Source organism: Protopterus annectens, chromosome 13.part0 (genome assembly GCF_019279795.1).
Source record: "Protopterus annectens isolate FY-2018-M chromosome 13.part0, PAN1.0, whole genome shotgun sequence".
NCBI lineage: Eukaryota > Metazoa > Chordata > Ceratodontiformes > Protopteridae > Protopterus > Protopterus annectens.
Genome location: NC_056747.1, coordinates 168,994,668 through 169,007,582, shown reverse-complemented (window position 1 = coordinate 169,007,582; position 12,915 = coordinate 168,994,668). Strand labels below are relative to the sequence as shown.

The 12,915-nt window shown below is 42.0% G+C and overlaps 1 protein-coding gene across 1 annotated transcript in view; it reads left to right on the top strand.

Annotated features, from left to right (window-relative positions):
- The window catches only part of ARHGEF18 (Rho/Rac guanine nucleotide exchange factor 18), a 2,448,098-nt gene that overhangs the window by 2,341,030 nt on the left and 94,153 nt on the right, over positions 1–12,915 (top strand). The window contains exon 30 of the mRNA XM_044090748.1: positions 4,871–5,329. Coding sequence (XP_043946683.1) covers positions 4,871–5,329 — 459 coding nt within the window. The remainder of the gene's footprint in view (positions 1–4,870; positions 5,330–12,915) is intronic.

The window sequence follows — 12,915 nt, the reverse complement described above, 5'->3', positions numbered from 1 at the left end:
TTTAAGACCCCCCCAGGAGAGTTCCCACTCCAGCCTGGGACCTTAACTTTGTATTGGAAAAACTCACTCTACCCCCTTTGAACCCACTGCTAGAGCAGAGTTGAAATTCCTTTCTTGGAAAACCGCTTTATTTCTATCCATCACTTCAGCAAGAAGTGTGTCTGAACTGCAGGCCCTCATGGCAGTGAAACCCTTCATTATCTTCCATGCGGACAGTGTTTCCCTCAGGACTAATCCATCCTTTATGCCCAAGGTGGTGTCTAGTGAGGCTCTAAACCAGTCCATTCATTTGCATACTTTTTTCATTAATCCTCAAAATAAAGGGGAGAGAATACTGCATTCTCTAGACGTGTGCAGACAGCTTAGATTCTGTTTGGACAGGACTAAGCCTCTCAGAAAATCTGACCAGCTGCTAGTTATCTTTGCTGCAGGGGCAGAGGAGAAGGCCATTTCAAAGCAAACCATTTACAAATGGATAGTCCATTGCATCCATTTCTGCTACAAGCACCATGGAAAACCTACCCCACAGGGGATAAGAACACATTCCACCAGGGCTGCATCTACCTCTACTGCATTTCTCAGAGGAGTCCATACCAGGGACATCCTGGAAGCTGCAACCTGGAGCTCTGTACATACTTTCACCAAGCATTACCACTTGCCTATCTTTTCTAAATCCAGAGCTGGATTTGCCACAGCAGTATTACAGGACCTGATTGCTAGCCCTAATGTTCTTTAACTACCTCCACCCTTACTTAGCTTTGGGAATCAACCCAAATGTGATGACTGCAACAGTGAAACACGAAGAACATAGTAGAGTTGTGTACACTTAACATAAATGTAGATGTTAGAGTGTATTCACTGTTACAGTCCTGGTTACCCTCCCTCCAGACCTCTGACTTCTCTTGACTTTTACCTATCCTTCTTGTTTGGCATATATTATATCATGTGTATTTGCTTTTTGCTGAGGGTGTTCCGTACCATATAGTGGCTTTCTATTGTGGGAGCACCTGACATCTGGGGCAAGAAAAACTGATGTAATGGGGTCGGCTGCATGTTTTATACCCCTGACGACCTGACGTCATGGAAGAAGCGACAGCATCTGACACAGAAATCCGAAGACACTGGTATTCAGGCCGGCTGAGGGCTACCTGCAAGCAGATAACCCAAATGTGATGACTGCAACAGTGAATACGCTCGAACATCTACATTTATGTTAAGTGTACACAGCTGTACTTTCTTTTTCCATCTTTCAAAGTACTGACACTGCAGTGTGGGTGGATACTCTACTTGTGAATGTGCAGTCTTTCAGAAGTGATATTAAACTGAGAACCCCATCTCCCTGAGTTGGTGGTAGCTCAGGTTGATGGAAAAGATCCCATGGTGCCTGTAAAAAAGATAAGTTCCCAGATACCCTGGCCAAATGTCCCCTAATGGTATAAATGCTACCATCGATCTCCCTGAAATGAGGCCACTAACCTAATGGGACTATCCCAGTCAACAAAGGATAAATAAAAATAGATTCATTGTCTGCCTAAGAGAAGAAATTATTAGAAGGCCTGGAGAGAAAAAGGGGCTATGATATGGATACAGCAGCAGTAAATGCGGGGTGTGTTACTTCACAAGGGGCAGATATTTCAAGAACTGTTCTAAAAAAATATTTGATTCACCAGAAATGTGAAATTAGTGGCTCAAATATAGATGCAGTACATCAGATGTTTTTGCAGGTTTGTGAGTTCTCTGCGTTAGGATCTTTGATTTTGAGGTTTGAGTTGCCTAAAGTACGCTGTTTCACCACATATTGTATTATGAAGTAGCTGGAAATAATGACTCTCTAATCAGGATGCACTGTTTCTACATCTGTATGTGGTAGACACTGTAGGTTCATAGGCTGATACTAGGCTATATGCCCTCGGGCATTTATCAGCCTAGCCAGACTGTTTGGCTTTTGCCACCCTTTAAAATGAGTTTAACTGTGCCCTTTTTTAGGTTAGTTTACTGTGCCTGTGTCTAGTAGTGACACAGAAGTGATCCCCAGGGTAAACCTACGATCTCCCATCCACTCGTCAAGATTCCTCTTGAAGAGAGTCAGTGAGGTGCTCTGCCTGATATGGACAGGGATTCTATTCCTGAGTGCTGGGAGCCTCTGGGTTATAAATCTGTCTCTCCAGCATGTCCTATTAATTTCTGTGTTGAGGTTCAAGTCCCTTGAGCGCGTAGCTCTAGTGGATTTGGATTTTTTTGAGGTGGAGCATGTCCATTAATTCTGGGTTGGACATGGCTTTATACGTCAGGCACAGATCGCCTCCAAGTAGGCGGTATGCAACTGAGTAGAGCTGGAGTTTCTTTAACCGAGCAGCATAGGTCATCTGTTTGAGACCCTTGATCCTCTTGGTGAGGTACTTTTGGGGTCTTTCCAGTTGCTGCAGGTGTCGGGTAAGGTACATCCCAAATGGGGCATTGTATTCAATTATGGGCCGGATGAGTGATGAGTAAAGGGGCACAGTGACCTCCCTTGATCTAGATGTGAATCCTTTCATGATAAGGTGGGCTATATAGAAGGTCTTTCTAACCACTTTGGCAACGTGGTTGTCAAAGGAAAGATTACTATCAACTTGGGTTCCCAGGTCCCTAATTACTTCCTCCGTACTTAATGGATTACCGCCTATGTGGTAATGTATGGGCACTTTGTTTTTCCCAAAGGGGATGACTATACACTTCTTGGCATTTAGGCCATGGCTTTGGCACCAGTTATCCATCTCTGTGAGACCCTTTTGGAGGATGCTTGTGTCAGCTGGAGAGTTGATTATGGCACCCAGTTTGCAGTCATCTGCGAACTTGGTCAGCCATAGTCCTCCCGTGTTGGCCTGTACCTCAGAAAAATATATACCGAACAAGAGCGGTCCTAGGACTGAGCCCTGTGGGATACCACTTGTAACTGGTTTAGAGTCTGACATGGCTCCCGCAATTCTGACCATGTGGGTTCTGTCCATGAGCCAGTTTGCAACCCATCTTATGACATAGAGGTTGATATTTAAGCTGGAGAGCTTATTTATGATGCCTGAGTGGGGAATGGTGTCGAAGGCTTTTGCGAGGTCCAGGTAGGCTGTGTGGACTACCTTCCCTTCATCTATGGCCTTGGTGACTGTTTCGAAGAAGTCGACCAGGTTCAAGAGGCAGGATCTGCCCTTAACAAAGCCGAATTGGGTAGGATCTAGAGTCTGTAGGTCCTCAATGTCTTTGTTTATGAGTTCCATAATGATCAGCTCCATAGTTTTGCAGACCAGGCTAGTCAGGCTTATGGGGCGATAGTTTCCAGGGTCCGTTGAGGCACCAGCTTTGTGGAGTGGGACCACTGTTGCTGTACGCCATTCCTTGGGTTCATATCTTGTAATAAGGATGAAATTGAACAGTAACTTTATATGAGGTTCAAGCTCTTCTTGGAGCTCGTGTAGGACGCAGCCCGGGATACCGTCCGGTCCCATTGATGCTGTGTTTTTTGCTTTGGAGAGGGCAGCTCTCACCTGAGCATCTGAGATACCAGGGAGACAACTCTCTGCTGGGATAGATATTTGCTCTTTTGTGGGGGAAGGGAGGGAGAAGTTGGCAGTGTCTGTGGGTTCAGTGTATTTTTTGTCATTTTGGACCAACTCCGAACATATCTGTAATGACTGAAGTACATCAGGTAATGCAGTTAGTAATCATCTGCCAGAATGTTGCCCTAGCTGGCACAGCAGTTCAAGCAGGTAGTGGTGAAATGTTTTTGGTTTGCTTCCATGTGCCAATTCTACATCAGATAGTTCAGTAGAACTATGTAGTGAACTAGGGGAGATTAGGAGATCCCAAGTAGGGAATGCTGTCATGAAGGCTAGAGCAGCAAACAGATTTATCAACACATGGAAATTAAAATAGTATTATACCACAGAAATAGTGATGGTGTGTGTGCTGAATTGTTTTGATGTGCCTTTGGTAAGACTCCCTCCTAACTCATGGAAGGTACGATGGTGCCAAAGTCACCTGTAGAATCACTGTAACTGAAAGATGCTGACTTAACACAAATTATGGTATGTTTTAAACTTCATTTTTTTAATGTTTTGGTAGTTTCTAAAGATAACCAAGAGGAGAGTTGGTCCTTATATCTTGACAAAAAAAATGTCCAAGTTATGGTTTACAAAGGTAAGTAGTACTTAGCCAATCAAAAATGCAGCCCAAACACACATTGCATTTAATATTTATTCCTTTCTGAAGGATAAATACAGTATAGACAGTGCTGCACTTAAATTATTGTTTGATTAAGGAATTCCTTTTGCTTTAAAGATTTGATAAATGCCTGTCTCTGGGGTGCAAAGGGATGGCCCCTTGATTGTGACCCAGGTATTTGAGGTTTGATTAGCAGCCCTGGCACTAGAGGAGCCAGGCAGAGGAAGAATGAAGAGGCTTGGACCAGTAGCCTCTCTTGGGGAAGGGGAAGATGGTGGGTGCTTGGGAGCACACAGGGATGAAGCAGATTCCCCACTGGGGACATGGGAAGCCTCCACATGCTTTTTGGGGGGAGGGCAGCTTGCTAGCAACACCCCTTTTAAAGTTTGAGATAACCAGAGTGGATAAGCCCACTGCATGCCTGCTTCCTTTGTATATCTGTGCACAAGGGACATGGGGCCAAACTGCAGAAAAAAAAAACCCTAAATGACATGTGCTGGCTGCTTCATTGGCAGGCCAGTTGGTCAGTTCTCATCCCAGTGATAGGGAACAAATTGGCCAGTAGACTGAGTGAGGACCTGGTGGTTGGCATGCAGTGGGGCTTAAAATGCAAAAAAACAAAAGGGCATCTCCTGGGCATGCTAGATTTCATTTTTATTTCTTTTTTTCTTAGGCCGTGGTGACACAGCAGGACAGTTACTTAGAGATGCAGAAAGCTCAAGAAAAGCTGTATCGTTTGCAGTCAACAAGAGGGGGTTTGCTGCTGGAGCAGGAAAAGCAAAGGAACTTTGAGAAACAGCGTGAAGAACTTGTAAATATACAGAAGCTTCAGAAACAATTCGAACAGGATCAGCAACGATGGGAACGAGAGAAGGAACGTCAGCAGCGTGAACATGATGCCAAAGAAGCACAGCTACGGGAACAGGAAGAGGAGTGCCGAAAGTTAAGGGAACAGTTAAATCAACAAAAGAATGAACAGGAAAAGCAACGAGCAGATTATCAGCATGACCTTGAGCGACTCAGGGAAGCACAGAGAGCACTTGAAAAGGAAAAAGACCGCCTTGAGCAGCAGCAGAAATTAAAAAAGTCTAGTACTGTAACAGCACGTATGCTTCCATCTGAAGCAGTAAGGGTAAGAAATCCTTTCTTGTTTTTCAGTTTTAAACTTCTGCACGGCTTGCACACTTTTCAGGTTCTGTCGTTAATAAATGTACCGTTTGTGTGTCACCGATAGTTTCAAGTTACCGTAGTTTACCATTAAGTTAAATGCTACCTATTATCTTTGAGAATATGAATCATGATTGACAGATTGGTTAATGTTTCCTATATTTTGTATATGTAGGAGTAGCATTCATCTTATTAAATAAAAATGTACCTTTGTTATATTAAAATAAAATGTGTGCTCCCAGTCTACCTGTAGAAGTTTTAATGGCCAGGTAGCTTGCTTGGGGAATACCAAGGGTGGCTGACAGAGTGATTAATGTTTCCTGTATTTTATTATTTAAACATAAGTCACCTGACTAAGTAAAATTATTTAGTGAAATGTAGCGTGGTAATGAAGAAATAGAGTTGTGTCTGCAAAGCTTAGAGGAAGGCAATTTAGTGACCGGTAGGTAGCCTGCTGTTTGTTCCAGAGATGGATTTCCATTTGTACTGCTGTTTGAGACCAAAGATTTCATACTTAGCTTCAAGAAATGAGTGTGGCAGTTGCATTAAGAAGTGGGTGTGGCAGTTGCATTAAGAAGTGGGTGTGGCAGTTGCATTAAGAAGTGGGTGTGGCAGTTGCATTAAGAACTGGTGTGTGTGTGTGTGCTCACATACTTAAACTTTAGATTACCGTGCTTCTTTCAGAAATTCTGTGAGGACCAGTGTTTTGTTAACTTCCTGGTCTTGTCAAAACAAGATCTGTTGTTAGGGACCCTCCTTGGTGTGTCCGCAGTTGGGATAGTACCTCACGATAAATGCAAAGCTTTGTATGAAGCAGCAGTGATTAGTGTTGAAGTAGCAAAACAAGTTCAATAACCGAACCTAAAAAAGGTTTTGTTCAATAAAATAATCACCAAAATTAGCTGCCATTTTAACTCCCATTTATTTAAATGCTCTTCAGTAATAAAACCCCGCTGGTCCATGACTACCTGCTGAATATTATGAACTTAAATTTATACGCAGGACATTCAGCGGTATGCCTAAATAAGGCATTTGTATTTTTCTTCTTAATGTCCACCAAATGCTCATATAGCCTCTTAACTTTTTAGAAGTCTTCCCCATGTAGAAAGCAGGACATTGCTGACAGCAGGTTATATATACTACTCGTTTAGAGTCACAAGTAAAATGACCTGTTAAATTATATGTCTTTCCTCGGAGACTAATACTATTCTATGAACATTGGGAGCACTTGCCACACTTTGCCATCCCCATTGGCCTATTTATTTTTACCATTTTTTGCTTTTCTTACATATTTTTAATGGCTGTATCCTTCCTGTACCCTACTGTGGGATTTTAACCCACTATTCTAAAAATGTGACGATCGGCAGAAAGTATTGCCTAATTCTTTTGTAAAATGTTCAGTATACCATAACTGTCCAGGGAGTATGCGGAAATGAATCATTTATGCTCCAAAATAGACTTATTTTCCATGCCGTCTCCCAAACTTACTTTGAAATTATTAGATTTGCCATTCATGTTATCTTTACTGCTTAACAGGATCTAAACCCTCTGGGCTCTCTTCTGTACAACCTCATTCTTAATTTCAATTAAAAATTCTTTTGGATGTTCTCCTCTTAAAACCATCCCCACTTTATTATCGCATTCTTTTATAAACATCCTTTCCTCAGTTATCATCCTTAGAGATCTAACCAGCTGGCTGTTGACTACAGCCTTTGTCTGGTGTCTTGGGTGTCAGCTGGCGTAGTGGAGATAAGTATTGGAAAAGGTAGATTTTTATGTATATATTAAACACATGCCCTTTCCCCTCTCTGTTCTTGCTTATTTCTACATTCAGAAAAGTATTTTTTCATTTTATTATAATAGTGGACTTGGAAAAGGTAAGAGACTGGCTTGGAATAATGGTAATAACAACATGCTTAGGATAAGGATAAAGGGAGGCAGAAAGACTGAGATAGAGAGCACAGGAGAAGGCAGGAGGACAGAGAACAGTATAGACACCCTGTGGTTCTCTCTCCTGCCTCTGACCCTAGAGTCAAGCATCAGGAAGTGTTTAAACATCAGGGGACTGAGATGTCAGGCGCAACAGGTATAGTCACAATGCCAGTGGAGGTTGTGCAAGAGTTGTACTCACACAGACAGTGGAGAATGGAGAGCATTTATTTGGTCTTAGATGTTGATAATCATGATCTTTTCTTCCCTCAGACTTCCTTTATCAAGATCCCTTACAGTCACATCTCAACAGACTGGATATTGACGACAAGAGGGTGATAGCACAGGCCATAGTACAAGTGGATTCTGGCAGTGGTACCCAAGATTTTTTTTTTCAAAGTATCCCATTCTCTGTTCCAGTGTTGGGTCAAGGCCTGATAGCCAAGGCGTGCCATGTAGGGGCTGTTTCCTCCTCATCAGGTTAGATACATGCTCCTGTCTCTCTCAGGCAGAGTTTCCATCCAGTGCAACCAGTATGAAAGCCAACACGCTAATTGATTTCAGTGAGATTTTTCCCCTTGATGGGCAGATGGGCGTCTGTGCTATGAAGATGAACCTAAGGTAATTTCACAGGATTCATTCTCAAGTGTTGAATAATTGTCTGCTGGAAGTTGCAAGATGTTTCTGGAATATCTGGAGGATAATCACTGTCTTCCTACTCAGATGAGTCCCATTTAGATTACCACTGGGAGACCCCCACAGCAGAAGTTGATGGGGATTACAACCCTTATTTGTCTGATACTTCCACCATTTTATTGGACTTTGTAAAGCCACATGTACCTAGTTCACGATACAGGGCCACCATTCTTAGCCTTTCATCTTTTTGTTTAAATGTTTCTTGGTCAATGTCAGGTTATTCCAGGACATCTCTGTACTTGCAAATGTAATTGTGGCTTTTCCACTTTTTTCCTTCTCATCTGATCCTTTTCCTTATATTCTTTCTTTAGTTTTTTTGGCACCTTCAGTTGTTTTCTGATCTTAGTTTACTTCTGCTTTGACTTCCATTCCAGCCTGGCACTGAAATACTTCTGCCAAACTAAGCAAAGATGTCATCTTAGATTTCTTCTCTTCATGTTTTAAAACTTCTATGTTTGGATCCTGTGAAGTCACCAGGTATGCATACATTCCAGTGATTGCAGATTTAAACATTTAATCAAGTTTCAAGGATGCCCATACCTCCTTCAGAGCAAGGAATATATAATCTTGGTATACACTGATTTTTATATATCATTTGATAAGTGTGGAACAGGTTTATTATTTTTGTGTCCATTTGATCCAATAATGTTTGGGACAATCTAGTGTCCCAAAATTGTAAGTTAGAACAGGAAGAGCAAATTGATCTATAGATTGGACTTTATTCCTAGATGTCAAGGCAGTCTTTAATATATTAGTTTTAATTTTCTGATGTATTCCTTACTGAGCTTTATTCTCATTTGTTCACTTTTATTGCCGATCCGACATCTATTTCCAAGTATTTATACACTCCTTCCTGTTCAAGTTCCTTTATAGCACATTCTGCCCCAGGTTGATATTTTCTTGGTGCTGCAGTGTAACTAAGCTGAAAAAACTGCTTGAAACCACCATAAAAAGTGCACAATAGATCCTGTTCTGTTCTGATTGTTTTATCATGTCTGCCTTTGAGTATTTTTGTTGATCCGCTCTTCATTACTCTTCTCTAAATGATGCTTCTGTCTTAATTGCTTTATAGTTTTTTTCTGTTCAATACTCTTTGATGACATTTGATTTCTCCCTTCCCTCCTAAAGCTGCCCTGGTGTTTTTTCGTTTAACTTCCTGCTTATTTATTTGTTCAAAGTATGTTATGGATCTACTGCTGGATATGGCTTGATTATGTTCTTGAAATAGTTCTTAATTGCCTTTGTTTTACATTTTACATAATGGGTAATGGCTTTTTTTTTCCAGTCTTCAGTCACATTTCTTAATATTATCCTGTCTGTTCTTGTCAGGTTGTAAGGGAAATAAATCCAACAGCATTTAATAATAAAAACACTAACAGAAACAAGCGCTTTCACGCAATAAAATTGCGCTTCTTCAGGTTACAATTTCACAAAAGTCTTTCTGGCTTTTATACCAAACCATTGGTTGCAATTAATCAATTAATTCAAAAATCAACACATTATTAGGATAAAATTCATCAAAATCATTTTAACAACCTAAAGTTCCACTTGGAAACAAGATACATTATTTATGACATTTGTATTCTCAGTTGTTAATCATAAATTAAGATCACATTCGTAAACTGTCAACATAGAATACATAAAGTATCAATAATTGATGACCGTCGAGGTCCAAAACCGACGACGAAGCTTCTCCTAAGCCAGTCGCCGGTACTCAGTGAGGCGCTTTCGCAACCCCTGATACCCGCTACTTTTGAGCTGCAGCCCTCCCCCCCCTGCTAAGAGGCCTAAGCAAGGCACTGATTATGAATCTTCAGATCAGGTTTCCATTTCTTCTGATTCCTCTTCTGATCAAGAATTTTCTATTCCACCTTATGAGGATTCTGATGCAGAGGAATCCATCCCATCTGCACCTCCTCCTGAGGATTATTCTTTTGGAGAGACTTTGCATACTTTAAGGGAACATTTTCATTGGGAGAGTCAGGACTTCTCTGAATCAAAAAAGAGGCTTAGGGATTTCCTTCTTCTTCCTCGGCATAGGCCTTTGGCAATACCCTCCTGTATTAGACATTGTTGATGTGTTCTCGGAATCAAGCATGGCTCCTGATTCCCTGCCTCCGGTTCCTAGTAAGCCAGACAGAGATATTACAGGGTTCCTGACTCCCACACATTTCTTTTCAGAAATGGTGCTGCTGATCCTGAGACTATGTCTCAGGGTCCCAAGGGTGTAAAGGCTTCTGCAGCCAAAAATCCTACCCCTTCTGATAGAGATTCCAGGGCGCTGGATAGATGGGGTAAGAAGGTTTATACGTCTGCAACCTTGGCAATCAGGGCTTTAAACTGCCAGTTTCATATGCTTAAATATCAACAGCATGTTTATGGGCTTACTGAAAAAGAAAATTATGTTGATTTCTGATTGTATGGAAAATAGAGTTACAGGATTTATTGCATTCAGCAGAACAGGTTGGAAAGCGTACTTTGCAATGTGGTTTTGATTCCTTGGAGGCCTCTTGAAGGGCCGCCGTTACTGGATCTGTGATTAGAAGGCATGCCTAGCTCAAGGAGCAAAATCTGCCTGATCATGTTAAAGCTAAATTGTTAGATGCCCCTTTGCAACATGATACTCTGTTTGGTAATAAGGCAGAAGAGGTTTTAAAGAAAATGGAAGACAAAGCTAAATCTATGCAAACTGTAAAAGATTTCTTGCAAGTGCAGCCACCCAGGTTCAGTAGGCACTGGCCTACTAAAAATGGGTCCTTTCCTGTGTCCAACAGAGCCACTCAGGGCAAACCCAGGCACTCAAAAGGCTCCAGATATCAATCACAGGGTTCTTACAGGTCAAAGCAATGGGGTGCCTCCACCTCCAAATCTGGAGGAAACAAAGCACAACCCTACAGTAAGTCTCAATGACTTTCATCTACCATCTCTAAGCACTTATCTTTTGGCAGCCCCCCCTTGGGGGGGGGACTAGCATTTCATGATCAAAATTGGCAGTTAATTACCCAGTACAAGTGGGTATTAAACATAGTATCCCAGGGGTACAGATTTCATTTCCATACTTTGCCAATTCCAAATGGATGGCCGGATCTGCCACAAAACCAGCGGGCACTGGCCCAAAAAAATGTCATGTCCCTCATGGATATGGGGGCTATTCAACCGGTACTAGAAAAGGAAAAAGGATAAGGTTTTTATTCAAGACTTTTCCTGGTACCCAGAATAGACAATTCATGGCGTCCAATACTGGACTTATTGATTCTGAACACATTCCTGGGCATTCGAAAATTCATAATGCTGACTTTACAACAGCTACTGCCTATGCTAGGCAAGAATGCTTGGTTAGTAACTCTAGACTTAAGAGACATACCTGCATATCCCAATAAGGGAATCATGCAGAAGATACCTCCGCTTCAAAGCAGGTTTTTTGCATTACCAATTCTCTGCACTGCCCTTTGGCTTATCTACTGCACCCAGGGTCTTTACAAAGTGCCTGGCACCAGTAATTGCATTCTGCAGACAAAGAAACATTCAAATTTATCTTTATCTGTACGATTGTCTCATTCAAGCACAGGACAAGGACACTGTTTTTCAACATCTGACATTTGTAAAAAGGCTTTTGGCATGCCTAGGGTACACCATAAATGAAAAGAAATCACAACTGGTACTCTCTCAAATAATTACATTCCTGGGTGCAAGCTTGAATACAACTGCCCAGATGACTTACCTCACGTGAGACAAACAAAGGCAACTGACAACATACTTCAAACAAATGGCAACAAAAACCCAGTTATCTGCAAGACAAATTCTGCAGGCTTTGGGGTTCATGGCATCCTGCATTCTACTAATTCCATATGTGAGACTGCATATGAGGAAACTTCAATGGTACCTAAAAAGTTTATGGAGTCAGTATTGTCACAGGCTGGAAACAGTAATTCCTCTCATTCCCTACGTACAACAGGAGTTTCTTTGGTGGGCAGACATGTCACCAAAACAAGGGACTGTCATTCACTCTACCCTCTACCCCCAAACCCTGACTACAGATGCATCAGACTATGCTTGGGGGGCCCACCTGGCAGGGAGATGCATTCAGGGCAAATGGAGCCCAAACCAAATGCACCTGCATATCAACCAGAAAGAAATGCTAGCTGTTCAGAATGGTCTGACAGCCTTCAAGGACGTACTTCATCCAGGACAACTACTGATAAAGATGGACAACACCACAGTTGTATGGTACATAAGCACAGGGGTACACATTCCTACCCCCTTTGCAGACTAGCCATGGCCTTGTGGAACACAGCCTTGACTTACCAAATACATCTCCAAGCTCAATTCCTGCCAGGAAAGCAAAATACTCTGGCAGATGACCTAAGCAGAAATCTTATGGACCCGCAGAAATGGAAACTGGATCCACAAATCTTCAGCATGTTAACACAGAAATGGGAGAGCCTAGACATAGATCTATTTGTTTCTCCCCAAAATTATCAGTTGGACAAATTCTGCACAAGAACTCATCACAAAAAAGCATGGAAAGTGGATGCTCTGTCCTTCAGCTGGGAAAACCTATCAGTCTATGCCTTTCCCCCTCTGCCTCTGCTCTCCAAGGTCTTTCTAAAAGTCAGACAGGAAAAAACAAAAATGATACTAATTGCTCCGGACTGGCCTCGCCAGCACTGGTACCTGCTTCTAAGGAATATGTCACACCTTCCTCCATGGTACTTGCCTCAAACACCTCATCTACTGTCTCAGCAGGACTATCAAATTCTGCACACTCGGCTCTAAACTCTGAACCTTGCAGCATGGCTAATCAACTAATTATTCAAACCACACCTCTCAGTAAATCTGTGATGGATGTCATTTTGGAAGCCAGGAGGCCTAGTGGGACCAAGCACAAGGAATAGACACAGCAAAGCCCAATATTCCTCAGATTTG